This window comes from Cajanus cajan, chromosome 6 (assembly GCF_000230855.2).
Source record: "Cajanus cajan strain Asha chromosome 6, NIPB_CcT2T_4, whole genome shotgun sequence".
Lineage (NCBI taxonomy): Eukaryota > Viridiplantae > Streptophyta > Magnoliopsida > Fabales > Fabaceae > Cajanus > Cajanus cajan.
In genome coordinates, this window is record NC_138522.1 from 21,140,790 (window position 1) to 21,157,760 (window position 16,971).

The 16,971-nt window shown below is 30.6% G+C and overlaps 2 protein-coding genes across 4 annotated transcripts; one reads left to right on the forward strand and one right to left on the reverse strand.

Moving 5' to 3' along the window:
- Nucleotides 1–1,407: 1,407 nt before the first annotated feature.
- Nucleotides 1,408–4,433, forward strand: LOC109811701 (RNA-binding (RRM/RBD/RNP motifs) family protein). The gene is made up of 6 exons (XM_020375507.3): nucleotides 1,408–1,579; nucleotides 1,680–1,720; nucleotides 1,809–1,972; nucleotides 2,063–2,162; nucleotides 2,960–3,129; nucleotides 3,428–4,433. The coding sequence occupies exons 1-6, from the start codon at nucleotides 1,527–1,529 to the stop codon at nucleotides 3,956–3,958; spliced, it is 1,059 nt and encodes a 352-aa protein (XP_020231096.1). The 5' UTR covers nucleotides 1,408–1,526; the 3' UTR covers nucleotides 3,959–4,433.
- A 7,081-nt stretch (nucleotides 4,434–11,514) lies between these two features.
- Nucleotides 11,515–16,204, reverse strand: LOC109811712 (B3 domain-containing transcription factor VRN1). Of its 3 annotated transcripts, none has more exons than XM_020375520.3 (6): nucleotides 15,914–16,204; nucleotides 14,476–14,941; nucleotides 14,136–14,257; nucleotides 13,769–14,027; nucleotides 13,016–13,221; nucleotides 11,515–11,971 (listed from the first exon to the last, which is right to left on the reverse strand). In XM_020375520.3, the coding sequence occupies exons 1-6, from the start codon at nucleotides 15,992–15,994 to the stop codon at nucleotides 11,708–11,710; spliced, it is 1,398 nt and encodes a 465-aa protein (XP_020231109.1). In that variant the 5' UTR covers nucleotides 15,995–16,204; the 3' UTR covers nucleotides 11,515–11,707. The 3 variants fall into 3 exon arrangements, with proteins under 3 accessions (XP_020231109.1, XP_020231108.1, XP_020231107.1); XM_020375519.3 differs by having other exon boundaries at nucleotides 13,016–13,260; nucleotides 14,476–14,938; nucleotides 15,914–16,202; XM_020375518.3 differs by having other exon boundaries at nucleotides 13,016–13,260; nucleotides 15,914–16,200.
- Between the last annotated feature and the right edge of the window lie 767 nt (nucleotides 16,205–16,971).

Here is a 16,971-nt window from a genome sequence, read left to right on the forward strand (position 1 = left end):
TTGAAGCACTTAAAAAGTCACTTCAAACAATCCTCCAAAATCTGATGGGTTTGGATGAGATTGTTTTATGAATTTGGTATTTATAGATAGCACTAGAAAGTCCTTCAAAATCCCTCTAACATAACAATCATTTAAAATCCTTATATTTTTGAATACCAATGAATTATTTTTAAGTTGTAAAAAATCTCAAATGAATACTAATAGATTTTAATGGACTCTTTAAAAAATCTTGAAAATCCAGATTGAATACCACTTGATTGTTTTTAAGTGACATAAAATCCTGATTGAATACCAACGAACTTTTTTACTCAAAAAAAGTCTTTTAAAATCTAATGAAATCCTAAACCTCCTTAATGTTAAAATTTTTGGAAGTGTGAAAGGGGAGGAAGTGTTGGAAGAAAAAATGCAGGCCTACCTCGATAGAAGCTGTCGAGGAAAAAGCTACATATGTGCATATAAAAATTGAAAGAGAGAAGGAAAGAGGTGTGTGAAAAAAAAGAAGAAAATGATAAATTAAAAGTTGGAGTAAAATTAAAAAAAATTAAAGAATAGAAAAAAGATTAAGGATATTTCAGAATTTTTTTTAAAATAATTTACTTATTAAAAGAATATATATATATATATATATATATATATATATATATATATATATATATAATGAACCTAAATTTAATTATGTTAATTTGATGAGATAACTCAATCCAACCTAGGCATGACAATGGCTCGTCCCCACAAATTTAAAACACCCTCGCCCCCGCCCCGATATTCGTTAGGAGTAAAATCTGGGTATCCATTCCTGCCCTCGACGAGGTTCAGATTTTCTTTTCTATTTCTAATAAATATGAAAAAAAAAGATAATACAAATTTTTACATATAAAAGTTTCTAATTTTAGTTTTTATATATATAAGGATAATTTTTTTAATTATATTATTAAGTGAGACAGGGACAAGGTCAGGGTGGGTATTAACATTCCTGTCCCCGATTTTACCAATTGAAAAAAATTTGAACCCGAATCTAGTCAATATAAATTTTTCCCCTCTAAATCAAGACGAATCACGGACCAAATTAAAATATCATACCTAATCTAACCCATTAATTGAGTTGAGATGAATTTAAAAAAAATACAAAAATCTAATTCAACCTCTTTTTGAATTTTAATTAAATTAAACAATAAATTCATCTAAATCCCACCTCGCTTACCTATGAAGATTGTCTTCGTGAAAAAGTTACGTTTAACCTAATTTACTTTTCATGAAATGAATAAAAATAATTATTTTCCAAGTTTTATGCACCGAAACGTGTGAAAATGGGTTGAATAGTTTTCAAACGAAAAACAAAACACACACGAAATCTCCACAACAAAATGAGCCCTTGCGCATGAAATCTCGACAAAAAAGGCAGCCCAAGCCCAAAGAAGAGAAAAGCGCGTGGGGAAGACCTCAATAATAAGTAAGTAACCCTAGCTATCCTCTCTCTCTCTATAGCTCTCCTTCCGCTACTTGCAGATCTCGATCTGCACCCAACCATGTCCTCCAGAAAATCCGACAACCCTCACTCCGGCGACGGTGCCAGTCCCGGGTTCGCTCCCTTCTCTCTCTTCATTCCTTCCTTCATTCTCCTTTCTCCTCTCACTTCTCACTTCTCACTTCTCACTTCTCACTTTCCCCTTTCCATGCAGCAAAATCTTCATCGGAGGGTTAGCCAAAGACACCACCCTAGGTCGCACCCTCACATTTTTCCCTTTTCCTCTTTTCTCACCATTCATTCATTCATTTATTTATTTATCTATTTTCGTTCCTTCTCGCAGAGACCTTCGTCAAGTACTTCGAGAAGTACGGCGACATAACGGACTCCGTTATCATGAAGGACCGCCACACGGGCCGGCCCAGGGGCTTCGGGTTTATCACCTACGCCGATCCCTCCGTCGTTGACCAAGTCATTCAAGAGAGCCACGTCATCAACGGCAAGCAGGTGCGCTTTTCTTCTCTTCTCTTCTCTTCTACGCGTTTTCTCAACCCGCCGTCGTTTTCACCCCCTTCCCTGTCGTTTCGCTCTTCCCAGGTCGAGATTAAGAGGACCATCCCCAAGGGCTCCTCACAGGCTAACGACTTCAAAACCAAGAAGATTTTCGTCGGTGGCATTCCGACATCGGTTTCCGAAGGTCTCCTTTCGTTCTTATTCGTTGTCTATTGTTTGTGTTTGAGTTGGTGTAGAGTTCAACCCTAAATTTGTCCCCAAAACATCTCAAATGTTGGTCTGGGCCGTGTTAGAATGGCTTAATTGCACTTTTTGCAGCTTATTTTTCACTTTTTTTTTTTTTGTGGATTTTGCCGATCGACTTTCAAAATTGTTCATGTTGCCACTCAACTCTCAAAAGTTTGCATATTTTGCACCTTGTCATGATTGTCGTGCATGAAGGCATGTTGATAGCTAAGGTGTCATGTTGATTGCTGACATGGCATGTTGATGGTTGATGTGTAACATTATACCACCTCATTGTGGGTATGTTACATTAGTAATTCGTGTCGGTGGTTACCTAATGATGTCAGGTGGTCCACCTAACAATGTGGAAACATGTGTAGAATTTGGAAAGTTGGGTTGCAAAATGTGCAATTTTGAAAATTTAGGGGGAAAATTTGCGAAAATGTAGAATCGCGCCTATTAGAGTTTTAGCACTAAATATTACAAATGTTGTTCGAATTAGAATTTAAGCACTTGTCACTTTAGTTTATGAATGACATTGGTGATTATTAAGCACGTAACAAATGTTGGTTTTATGAGGATGCTGATCGTATCACAAAATGATGGACCTGATTAATATGTGTGAGATTTTTACTTTCTTCAGTACTGATGTGTCTGTTAGATTTTGTTTGTGATAAGTTATGTGGAGTAATACTTTTTTGGTTCTGTGGGCTAATTGTGTGTTTTTGATGGATTTGTGTGTGGATTACAATACAGATGAGTTCAAGAACTTCTTCTCCAAGTATGGGAAGGTTGTGGAGCATGAGATTATACGGGACCACACCACAAAGCGATCCCGGGGTTTTGGCTTTATAGTTTTTGACAGTGATAAGGTTGTGGATAATATATTGGCGGATGGGAACATGATTGATATGGCTGGTACTCAGGTGAGTTGTGTGTGGTGCTTTAGGGTGTTTCATGTCTTTCGAACTGGCAATGCTAATTATAAACAAGTAGTCTGTTTCTATGTTAAGGGATTTGGTTCTGAAAGAATTAATTGTTGGGGCATCCTGTTTCTCCTCCATGATGTAATGCAAAAGTGTCTATTTTTGTTAGTATATTATTGCTATTGCTGGACTTGTAGAGTAGTGAGCTTACTGCAGGTTTATTATTTCTCCACACAAGCCGGGCAAGTAAATGTTGTGCTTATGAATGAACCTAGGTTGACTCAGTTCTTTGTTGTAGGTTGAGATCAAGAAGGCTGAACCAAAGAAATCCTCAAACTCAGCTTCTCTTCCTCCATTTGCTAGTGACTCTAGGGCACGTTCTTACAATGATGGTTTCAGTGGATTTGGCGATTCTTATGGAAGTTTTGGGGGTAGCGGTTACGGTCCTGGTTCTTATAGGTCACTTGGAGGTTTTGGTGGTAGGCTTGGCGATTATGGTGGGTATGGGGGTGGAGATGACTTTGGTGGTAGTTTTGGGGGTTATGGTGGTGGCGGTGCTGGTGGCTATTCTGGTTATCGAGGAGAATCATCATTTGGCTACTCTAGTCGCTATGGATCGTACATGGGGAGCCTTGGTGCTGGATATGGTGGTGGTGGGTTAGGTGCATATGGTCGAGGTGGTGGGGGCTATGGAAGCTATGGTGGTCCAGGTGCTGGTGGGGTTTATGAATCAGGCCCTAGTGCTGGTTATGGTGGAGCAGGAGGTGGAGTGTATCCTAGTAGAGGAAACTATGGTGGCAGTAGTCGTTACCATCCTTATGCAAGATAGTTTTATTACTAAGCTTTGCAGTAGAATTTGCATGCAGGTTTAAGCATTTCTAGACACACGGCACTTACTGCAGGTGGCCACTTTCTAGAAGTCAGAAGAATCACTAGCATGTTGTTTTATCTATTGCTTAGACAACAGAAGGTAGAACATCATCAGTCTAGAGCTTTCTGAGCATCATCAGTCTAGAGCTTCCCATCAGTTATCAGCCTACATGATTTTAGATAGGCACATTATGCTTTTATGTGATATTCAGATGTTTGCAAGTTAGACTGTCACAATTCTGGATATGAAATTTAGTTAGAATCGTGGTGGAGTTGTGTGAATGTGTATTATTGTAGGTCATATACTTGCTAGAAATTTGTTTGAAAGAGTACTTGTTCTAGATCTTTCCATTAGTTATGTTTGGTTAGCCTATGTTAAAGATGTTGGTATAACCTTTTCAGGTTTAGTTACTACAGTTGCTGTGCTTTAGTTACATGCCTAGTTAGATCATATCCATGTTGTAGATCTTAATTAGTCTCAGCAGGTTTCTGAAGTTCCTTTTTTCCCCTTACGGGCAATTTTTACAATACGCCTCGTTACCGATCTCTAAATTGTGAGATAGAGAAAGACAAATTATTACTCTTTAACTTTTATTCCAAAACATTCTTAGATTTTAGTGTTTAGCGTTAGATGGTATATATTTTCTCTCCATATAAGGGGTTTGTGGGGCAGTCTAATTCAGAAACTACGTGATGATGCCAATTAGACATTTTATATCCTGTGATAGTCTACAATTTGTTTGACATTTTCTAGGGAGCTATGTTGCATGAAATTATGTTTAGGTGCTTACCGCTAAGCATCTCTAAATTTAAGTCATACAAACAGCTTGTTTGTATTTATTATTATTATGGTTGATGCAACTAACTATTAGTCTAGCTTTTATTTATTTATTTATTTATTTATTTTTTTATCATAGTCTCTTTTCAACTGCAACCCTTAAACACACCCCTTCTGGTCTGGTTGATTCCCTGGAACGTGGTCAGCACTATGACTCACGATTCCTTTAAATTCCTATTAAAGCCACCATCATCACCCAACTGTTTGATGATTCTTAAAATGAGTTGTTGTGGAGTTAGAGGCTACTGCTTCGGCTTGGTGTGTGTGGAAGCTGTTGGATTTGGCAGTTGCGTTTAGTGGCTTTAATAGGATGGCAACCAATTTTTATTTCCTTTCAAATGTTTTGTAATCCATCTTCGTATGTGGAAATTGATAAGCTTGTATTTATTGTTCTAACATGGTATACAGTAGTCGGAATAATGATGCACATTACTTTGTGCATGATTTTCTTAATTTTTAAACTATAAGAAATTTTGATAAGATAGTGTTTTAAACATGCAAAATTAAGGGATAAATATGTATGTGTTTGTGTATGTATATATATAATATGAATAAAATATTAAACTCTAGTAGATATTAATTCTTTCAAGATTCAATTATTCGTCATCTAGTTTTTATTATTTGAGTTTTTAAAGGTCATTTACAAATTAATGTAACAGAAATTTTATTGACTTCGCCTTTTCATTTGAATATTATAACGCCAGTCTTTCGAAGTGGATACCTTGAATATTTTAAAGATTTTAACATTGATGTTGCATTATTTTTTGAACAATGAAATTACTGTTTTGTTAAACTACCAAATCTATGGATTTTTTTTTCTTCTAACTTTTGCCTTTTTATTTAGAGGGATGGATTTATTACTTGTCTTTCGTATTTATGAATGGAATGTAAATTCAGCCTTGATAACTGCGCCGGGATTCGTTTAACAAAAGCAAATGCTAATGATTTGTTTGAATGAGTGAAATAAAGAGGAAAGAATGGAAAAAGTAGGGAAATGAAATAGGAGTGATCAGAAATAAGGACAAATAGATTGAAAAAGTTAGGTTGTGGAGATGAATAAAAATAGAATCAATGAAAAAATAAGAGCCGTATGGGTTAATTGTTTTCTATTTTCATTTTCAAACAACAGATAATAGTATTGAAAATATCTTCGGTTAAATTGTTGAAAATATCTTTGAAAATATATTAAAAAGTGGAAAAGTACAAATAAAAATGCTACTTTCCTTATATTATAAAAATGATAATGTTAAGTTTAAAAAGTGGTGGTATACCTTAATTTTAACAATAATTCTATTATTTTACGAGGAATGTGAAGCACCAATCAGTTTTATTCTTTTGTTTAACACAATCTCAAAGGCTAAAAACATTGAAAGAAATGTATTATGCTCGTAAAGCAGGAATACTAGGGTTCCTCACTACTTCATAAGCAGATCCAGGCTTCAAAAATCTCATGCAAACCATAAAACAAGCTCCTACCAGCATCACAAACTCAAAAGTGACTTCAGATCATGCATGCAACAACATGAAATCACCAACAGTCAACATCAACAAGGGAGGGTTTAAAAACACTCAAACCCCAACTTTCAAAAATCTTCATTTTTCTCAACTTAACCATTAATTTGGCGTTTCAACATAACGTACAACATAAAAGCGTAACATATGACTTAAAACCACGTAATAGAATTAAACAAGTTTTTCTTATCTCTACTAGGTTTTTAGAAGCTAAGATCAAGAGAAAAGAGAAGAACAACCAAAATTCTTTAGAGTTGAATTCTCTCAAATTTGAACCCTTTAGAGGCTTGATTAGCTTCTAGAACTTGATCTCAATTTCAGAGAAGAGTGTATATGCTCTTTGAAGGATTTGATGAAGAAGAAGTCTTCTTGGTCCCAAAGCTACTCTCTCTAGCTTATCTATAGGAATTCTTGAAAATGAAACTTATGAAGTTCTAGTTTTACAAAATTCTTATATAATTCATCTCTTGATCAAACTTGACATCAACTTAAATTACACAATTTTGGTCTTGAGGATTCTCAACCCTCAAATCTTTACCTATTATGGAAACTAATTTATTAATTTATATATATATTTTTTATAATTATGTTAATCAATTACCAAGTGATTAAACTAATAAATAAAATAATTTATTTAATAATTATATATTTAATTATTACAAACAATCATGATTTAATACACACACATATATATTAAATATAAATTTATAATTATATGTATATATGTATATTTTAAATATTTATCTTCATATATACTTATCTATGATTTTGTAAAATAAAAAAAATAGATTACAAATATTTAATAATGGAAGAAATTAAAAATTTAGTATTAGTGTAAAGGCATGAATTATTACACTAAGTCAATATCGCATTACTTACATATCTAAGTCATATACACTTTTTTTTAGGTATAGATTGAAGTTATGTACAAATGCAAATATATTTATAACATAAAATATTTTAAAAATACATAGTTAAATAAAGTAAAATGATAAGTTATATATATATATATATATATATATATATATATATATATATATATATAATAACTATTTGTAAATATTTTTAATAATATTTTAACATATATTGCATATATTTTTTAATTTAAAAATATAATAAAAATTGTGAATTTTTTATTCAAATAATACTATTTTAAATTTTTTTTACCTAAATAACAATTGTGTAAATTTATTTCTCCAACTAGTACCATTTACTATTCATGTTCAGAACGAGCTGTTCTGAAATTAGAACAAGCCGTTCCAGATTAAAAAATAACACATAACGAATGGATCAGAACGGGCTGTTCCAAATTCAAAATTAGCACACAAAAAGTGAAACCAGAACAGGCCGTTCTGGCCTACAGATTCAGACCATTTTTTTTTTCGATTTTCACTTATTAAATACCAAAGCTCAGAGACTACCATCAAGTGATTAAATTTATTGAGTATTAATATTATAAATATAACTAAATAAATTTATTAAAGTTCATTAAAACAATAAAGATCAATGGTGGCGGAAACTAAATTCATGACCAATATTTGGATATGTCTTCCTAGTGTGACCAGGAGTGTGACAATATGAATAATTTTTTACACGATTATGTTGTTCTCTAATATTCATCTATGTTCTAATCCTGCTAGATTTTGGCCGACCCTTGAAAGTTCTCTTGAGTTCTGGATTTGGCCACAAAGTTGGATGAAATGCAACATCTCAGAGAAGTTTGACCCGCTGGAAGATTTACAGTAAGACTAAATGAAATATGGTATGATTGCGACAAGTTCCAGAAAGTTCATATCCCTTGCTCGCATGACCTACTGGGAGATTTACAGTAAGGCTAAATGTAATGTAGTGTGATTGCGGCAACTTCTAGAAAGTTCATATTCCTTGCTTGCATGGTCACACCCCTGGTCACACTAGGAAGACATATCCAAATATTGGTTATGAATTCAGTTTCCACCACCATTGATCTTTATTGTTGTAATGAATTTTAATAAATTTATTTAGTTATATTTATAATGTTAATATTCAATAAATTTAATCACTTGATGGTAGTCTCTGAGTTTTGGTATTTAATAAGTGAAAATCGAACCAAATTTTTTTTATTTATAGGCCAGAACTGTCTGTTCTAGGTTTAGAACGACCCGTTCTGGTTCCACTTTTTATATGCTAATTTTGAATCTGGAACGGCCCTTTCTGATCCATTCGTCATGTATTATTTTTTAATATAGAACGGCCCGTTCTGAACGTGAACAGTAAATAGTGTCGATTGGGGAAATAAATGTGCACAGTTACTATTTGGGTAAATTGTTTTTAAAATAATATTATTTGAATAAAAAACTCTAAAAATTGTAACATGTAAAATAATATTAAATTATAAACTTACCCGTTATTAAACTATTTCTTTTTTATAAAACGGATAGAATTCGTTTCCCATATAAATCATACTTAACATACATAAGTCGAGTTTCAGCATATAAAAATATTAAAAACTATTCTTCACATCTAGAATTTACTTCCGTTTATATATATAAGTCGTGGTTTAGGACATGAACTGTGATTCGGCATACAAAACCACATGGAAAATAACACTGCTATTCATTTCGAAGACAATTTATTTTTACTTTCAAATTTATAGGCATTAAATTAGTAATTTTTTTAGGACGTCAATAATTCCTTACAAATGAGCTAAATGTGTTTTTGGATAAACTAGAGAAAAAAAATCAATATATAAAAATTAGTTACTAATAAATATGTACCTAATGCGACAAAAAAAAAAAAAAAAAAAGAATTAGGGTCATATATATACAAATGATGGGTCCCATTATTTCAATTATTCATAACATTAATATTAATCATTATTTAATTTACGAATCATAATTTAAATGTATAAAAAAATGTAAATGATGAAAAAAACAAAACAACAATTTGATGCCAATAGGAAGTAAATAGTATGAATATGAAAAAATTTTATTTTTTATATATCAAAATGAAAATCACAATACTAAAATTCGAACTTATGTTTTACATATTATCGCAAATTCTCTACCACTAAAAATAAATTGGGGCTTTGACACAGTAGAACACTATAATATTTAACTAACAAATTACATAAATAAGTTATGGATGAATATATTTAAAACAAATTAAAAACCTCACACTACAGTATACAAGTAATAATAGTGTTGCTGACGTGGCACATTCTGTCATTACAGTTTTTCCTCTTCTGAGATAAGAACTAAATGTGTTCTTTGTGTGACATGGTTGTAACTGGGATAAGATTGTTCATACTACGCAACAAAAGAAAAAAAAAAAACTCGATCTACATTTTTTTTTACTATTAACCTTAAAAGAAATGAATTTATGATGATATCAATGGTAAAGAACTCAATTCCAAAAATAGAGTGGTTCCTATTAGGTTATTGGAATATTAAAAAAGAAAAAAGAGCCTCAGCGATAATCAAATTTTCCAAATCCACGAGTACAACATGAAAAATTCTTAACAAAAGGATATTAAATATGAAGGGTACAACAAAGTAAAAATTCAATAATGAGTTGTCCATTTAAAAAAAAAAAAAATTAGGGATGCATTGATTAAGATTGCAATTGATTAATTTTTTTTATTATAAAAAATCTTGTAGTATTTAATTAAAATATTTTTTAATATAAAAATCTTATGTAATATTCAATAAAGATAATTAAGATTTTTTTCAAGAGTCTGTCAAAATATAGTTATATTCAATTAAAACTTTTTTTTATTTAAAAAAAGTCTTGTTGATATTAAAAAATATAAAAATTTTAATGAATTATTTTGAATATTAAATCTTGTAAGATATTTTAATATAATTTACATGTAATTTATCGAACAAACATTTTCACTAAAATTCTTTAGATTTTACATAATTTTGTTTTTTTGCTTCTATTTCTACTTCTTTTTCTTTTTTCTCTCTCTTAACTATTTTTTCTTGCCGTTTCTCTTTCTCATATTTTTTTCCCCTCCCATTTTCTTTTGTCATTCTTGCATCTCTCTCTTTTTTTCTCTCTCTCATTTTTTCTTTTTTCTTTTTTTATTTATCTCTTTCATTTATATTTTCTTCTTCTTCTTTTTCATCTCATATTCTTTCTCTTCTTCTCTTTGGTCTTTCTTGCTACTATTTCTCTTTCTTTCTCTAGCTTTCTTCTCTTTTTCTTTTATTCTTCTCTCTTATTTATCTCTTCCTTTTCTTCTTCTTTTCCTCCTCTTATATATTTTTTTTTAAATTTTTTTTATCAAATTTATCAATATTTTTTAAAATTATTAAATATTTAAAATAATTTTTGTATTATTAAATACTACCTATTGTTCAATTTTTTAAATTATTAAATTTTTAACTGTTTATTTTTAATTATATTTAATATTAAAATATAAAATTTTGAAACATATATTAAAAAACTTTGCAAGTCATTGTAATCACCTCAAAATGAAAATGAGATTTTTAATTTACGTCATGCATCTTTGAGAAATGTGATTGAGTATATATTTAGTATTCAGGATCTCTTTCTATTTAAGACACAAGTTGAACTTATGCTAGTATGTAGCATTACATTACTTTTTTCAAAAAAAAAAATGTTGTTCTAATGAATTTTTAATTGAATTAATATATGAATCTTCATTTTCAATACTACCGATTAATGAAAACTATAATTTTAAACATATTGTTTAGATTCAAGAACATGAAAGAGAATATTGCAATGCATTAAATACTAATATAACTTTAGATATGTAAAAAAATGTTAGTTAAGAGGACATTAAAGTCAATTATTTATCAAAATATAGAAAAATTGTGTTTGTTTTATTATTTTTTATTATTTATGTTATATTTTTATTATTAAATATTGAAGTATTACAAATCTATGTTTTCCTATAATATTCATAAAATTCTTTAAAATATCATATAAATCATCAAAATTCATTAGAATCTAAATTACAAAGTCTTGATTAAGATCTAAGTTTTAAAAATCTTTTAAAGAAATCCTAAAAGTCATGACATTCTAATAAAATCTTTTAAAATTTAATAAAATTTACACTTTTTCATGCTAAAATTATATTTTGAAATCTCGATTCAATACATCTCCTTGAATGATCATTCTACAAAATATTTACTATAAAAATACTAACGAGTCTCTGATGAAATCATAAGTACACATAAGATAATATAAAAATACATGTCATGCAATATATATGCACACAAATACATTGAAACGATAAAGTCAAATCCTTTGACATGCATCTCTCGGTTGAGATATAAGCCATGTCATAGAAGATGAGTTGAGTGCTAAATATACCATACTAAAAAAAAGCTTTATAAAAGCCAACAACCCCTAATGCATTACCTTACAATGATTTCTGAAAACATGAAGATCAAGTATTGTATCTTCTCTATTGACGAGCTCAAAGATACAAACATCTCCATGTTGCAGTTCATTTTCAGTTGCAAATGAGGACCAACCACCAGCCAACATGCCCGAAACAGCGCATGAATGAAATGCAAACTTTAAAGGCCACACTTTCTTTTTAAACTGTATCATCATCACATTCTGCTTCATCTTTACAAAATACTTTCTCACAAACTCACTAGGCACATACTGCATCAGAACAAAACCAAACAATTCTTGAAAAAGTAGATTAATAATACTTGTTCATGAAACAACAAAATTAAATATATGTGCTTGTTATTTTTAATAGTTTGTTCCGACTATTGGAATTAATTATACACTATAAAGCACTATTGGGAAAAACCCAAGTCCCACATCGACTAGAGATTAGGCAATTGAATAATATATAAGTGGAAAGCAACCCTCACCTTACAAGCCAGTTTTGTAGGGTTGAGTTAGGCTTAATCCACTATTCTAACATGGTATCAAAGCCATTTAGATCCACTTTAAATGGGCCACCCACCATTGATGCATGTGCCATAGGCATGAGGGGGTGTATTGGGAAAAAACTCAAGTCCCGCCAATCCTAGATCATTAAAAAGGGCCACCCACCATTTATCCACGTACCAAGCCCAATAGTGCTGGACGTGAGGGGGTGTATTGGGAAAAACCCAAGTCCCACATCGACTAACCCTCACCTTACAAGCCGGTTTTGTAGGGTTGAGTTAGGCTTAATCCACTATTCTAACAAGCACAAAAGCACCTACCGAAAAATATGTCAACATGTCTGACACATTTTAGACATGACACTTTTGAGACACGTTTTTGACAGTTGTCTAATATCTCTCTACCATGTCATAATTAAAAATTAGTAGTTCTTTGGTTTGAACACTTCTCTAACACAATTTGGACAGGATCTTTGACACATATTAGACACCTTTCTGACATGGCTTAGACACGAATTAAGAGAGTTAGTAACACATGCTTTAAACTATACACTAATCTAACATCTTGTTGTGAAAAAGAAAATTAAAAGTCAACTTGTTTATATCCTATATTTTGAACATGAGTCATGTCTATATCAGAGTGGATGCTTCATTGATTATCCAACCTAACAGCTCATATTGTATAGATATATACCTAAATGTATGATTGCCACAATAAGAAATTTGCCTTCAGTCTTCACATATTCTGAATCATTAGATAAAAAATTCCACACCTACCAACATATTTAGGTGCTTAACTAAACATTACCGGGCATCTGGGTGTCTTTAGTCTCTTCTGATTCGTTAAAGTGACCGTGAAAAAGGGATTTTCTGATGTGAATTCGCTAGCTTTTTTACGGGCTCTGGTTGTTAAAATCTTTGGCTTGGTGTGACTTTGCAACAGTGAAGATCTTTGGCTTGAACTTCCACCTGTCCAGTTAGTTGAAGGACGCACTATTCTGCATTTTGAATGATCTATTTTTGCATTTTCATTGAATTCAGTTTTAGCTTTCACTGAGAGTAATAAAAGAGTCACTGCATTAGAATGGATCTAGTAATGAAAGTTAAAATCATGTACACGAAGTGATAGATTCTACACTCATAGCGACCATTTTATACCAAAAAAGATTTGAGAGTAATAAAAACTACCGAAGATACAAATTACACATGTTGGATATTAAGAGGTCTAACATGTATGAACCTATTATGAATAAAAATCTAGAAATAGATTTACATTCAAAATCAAAGATCCTCTTTTTCAACTAAGATTTGACTCATCAAAAGCCATGTGAGCTATAGACAATGACTGGAAAATTAACTGTTAAGATTGTGATCAAATGGATACATATGTATAATAAATTATGCAACTGTTTAAATTTCAAGTGTTAGCTTTTCAACTCATAGCTATACTCTTAACTTTATTACTCTCAAAAGTGAATCCCTCACAATGAGTTAAGTCTAATTAACTGCACCTCCTTGAACTGATTGGAAATCCTGTAGATAAAATAGAATAATGGATTACCTTGTGAAATGGGGCAACTTGGTTTCTCTGCACCTGGAAAGATGGAAACTGTGAAAGCAATGCTATGGATCTCCTGGATTAGCTCAAAAACACAAACATCCCCCACATTCAAATTATTTTCCAACGCAAATTTCTGCCACCCCCCATTAATTCTAGGAGCAGAATAAATAACAGGCCAACTTCTCCCATCCAAGACCCTAAGGAGGACAACTGCATGTGTTTTCTTCAAATATTGTTTTGAAAACTGTGGTGGTATATCCTGAGAGTTTTTCATTTACAATGTAGAAATATAAGCACTATGAATTGCTGCAACATCCTTATAAAGAAGCTAACTCATGCCAAGGCATATTTTTAATCAAATGCTCACCAGGTAATATCCATTAATATAGGGTGGCTTCATAACAAGCTTGAAAGATGGATGTTCAGATCTGACAGCTGTTGCTTTGTTTAAAGAGGTAGAAGTTAACTGCACCATTTTAATCTCATCTTCTGAAAAAAAGAACATTGCAAAGGGTAAGCTAGAAAAAATTTGTTAAAAAAATTGTATATTGCAAAGAGTATGACCAAGTTATAGTATCCTCATCTTATAAGTGAGTTTTGTAATGTTGAATTAGACTCCTAACTCACATTTCTTAAAAAATTGGTCTCTAAAAGAAAATTGGATCTACAAAATGATTTAGAACTGAATCTGATCATGACATGCATACCATCTAGTTTTGCCTTTTGAGAGCTAGTACTTCTGGTTTGGACACGCTGATGCAAGTTTACCCCATTGGTGCTTCTTTCAACATTTGTAGTTATGCTCGTTTTCATTTTCTTACAAGGTTGAGGAGATGATAGAGTTGATTTCACTCTAGTCTTTTGGTCATCAAAAATTTCAACATATTCAACAGTAATGTTGTCCTTTCCATTATGGGAAGGATAGTCTATTTCAAGGGCACTATTGTCAAATATGTGCACATCAAAATGAGAAGTTCCCTTATATTCAAACAACAGCAAGTGCCCATGATCTAGGGAATAAAATGTGGCAAACTCCTTCCAACCCTTTTGAAGACAAATCTCACCATCATGCTTGTTCCAATGTATTTCCCATTCAGTCCCATCTGGAGACTTCAGAAACACAGGGTTTGATATTCCATCTCCATATTTTCTTGTGAATGCTTTTGGAAGCTTCTGCAGAGATCCTATTGTTAGCATAATAATGAAACTCACAAAGATAAAGCGCAAATGGCTGTCTTTAGTTTGTGTATATCCAAGATCTAGTGTGAAGAGATATTGAAGTGCTAATATTTAGATAAAGTACTTAATGTTAATGTGGAAATAGAAATTTGATTTTGGATCTTATTTGTCTAATTAAAAATCTAATTTCTAAAAATTTAAGGTTAAATTTTAGAAGTATAATTTAGAAAAATCTTTTTTTGATGATATTTATAGAATAAGATTTAGATTTTCTAGAATATGTAAGTAGGTTTAGATATTTGAAGAATACTCTATTGAATCATTTGTAATCATTAAATTAAGATTGTGTTAACAAAATTCTCATCGTTGATTTAAGAAGAACAACTAATATAAATAGAGGTGATGTCTTGAACTTTGTATCAAGCCAAGTCAAGAAGAGATCAATTATATACACAACCTCTTCTTTAAAAAACTTCTAATCTTTATTATTCCCAGACATTTCTTCCACTAATATAATTTTATTCCAGCACTTAAATAATTTTTTTATCAATAATAATTACAATAATTGAAACAGAGTTTGAACTTAAATAAACATATACATTATACAATCTCTTATCACAATTAGTCTTATTAAATGGGTTAAATATGTTATTTTGTTGCTTGTAAAATTTTAGATTTTTTTTTCAGTTATTATTATTTTTTGGTCATTTTTAACCACTAATTTTTTTTTTCATCATCAATATCAACAAAGAATGGACAAAATTTTCAACTCCAGTAGACTGATATAGATGAAGAAACAAACAGAATACTAAAAATGAGCTAATTTTTTTCTTCTTCTAAGAACTGAAAATAGAAATATAAAACTTTATCGAAATAGAAAACATAAACCTAGTTTTGAAAAACAAACTATGGTGCTAAACATGAAGATGAAGTTCACTCTAACAAGTAGAAAGTAATGATGCTTACAAGTCTTCCATGTGTTGCGAGGATAATCTTAAAGAAATGAGTTGCAGTGGAGAAGAGATGTTCATTGCGTGGGGAAGTCATGTCATGGATGTTAAAGATAAGATCTCAGGATCAACAATTTCAACTGGGAATTGCTCACAACATGTGTCACAATTTCAAAATTTAAACCCTTGATTTAAATGTCACAAACTCGAAATACAGTAACGATTTACTAATTTAGGTAAATATACATTTTTTATATTAGAAAAATAAAAAATTTCCATATTTATAAACGTAGTCAGACTCAGTCATTGAATTGAATTTCTTTCCTTAGGCATTTCTTCTGACCAGTGGCAGATGAAATAAGTACTCTGCATGGGGTGATAGTACATTTATTGTACTACATTATCTATTAATTAATTAATAATATAAAGAGAATAAATAATATTTTCCCTCCAAAACTTTCTTCCAGCAAGTTTTTATATATAAGTTTTATAAAATCAAATCAATATTCTACTGTTTATATAATTATAAAATAGAATAATCTATTAATATAAGAAATTATAACGGTACCATAAAATATTAGTCATATTAATTTTAAATTATTACAGTTTTTTTAAAATAATTATAAATTTTGCATAAAAATAATTTTATGTTAAAAATAATGATGATTATTAGTGAAGAAAAAAAAGCACATTAGTATAGTTAACAATTTCTACAACAATCTTTTTTCTCTAAACTATCACAAGTAGCAATTATAAAAATTATTATTTATTATATTAATATAAAATGTAATTACTCATAATTTTACATAAAAAATATTAATATTTTTATGTAAATATTTTTAAAATAAAATATTTAAAATTTCTAATCTAAAAGATTTTCATCTAAAATAATATTCTTATAAAATAAAAATAATAAAAAATTAATATTGTAAACTGTAACAACATTTTAATACATTAATTACATTAATTATTTCAGTTTTAAAAAAAATTAGTTCTACTCAAACTCTTCCTATGTACATTCACCATGAATGTGCATGGGAGCTTATAATATATTATTAGAAAACAGCTCTATAT

Bases quoted from the DNA above. Each gene is read 5' to 3' on its own strand.
- LOC109811701 (XM_020375507.3), top strand. From the start codon at position 1,527: ATGTCCTCCAGAAAATCCGACAACCCTCACTCCGGCGACGGTGCCAGT. The intron at 1,973-2,062 runs GTGCGCTTTTCT...CGCTCTTCCCAG, and splicing joins ACGTCATCAACGGCAAGCAG to GTCGAGATTAAGAGGACCAT. The intron at 2,163-2,959 runs GTCTCCTTTCGT...ATTACAATACAG, and splicing joins TCCGACATCGGTTTCCGAAG to ATGAGTTCAAGAACTTCTTC.
- LOC109811712 (XM_020375518.3), bottom strand. From the start codon at position 15,994: ATGACTTCCCCACGCAATGAACATCTCTTCTCCACTGCAACTCATTTC. The intron at 14,258-14,475 runs GTATGCATGTCA...TCTTTTTTTCAG, and splicing joins TCAAAAGGCAAAACTAGATG to AAGATGAGATTAAAATGGTG. The intron at 14,028-14,135 runs GTGAGCATTTGA...AAAAACTCTCAG, and splicing joins ATATTAATGGATATTACCTG to GATATACCACCACAGTTTTC.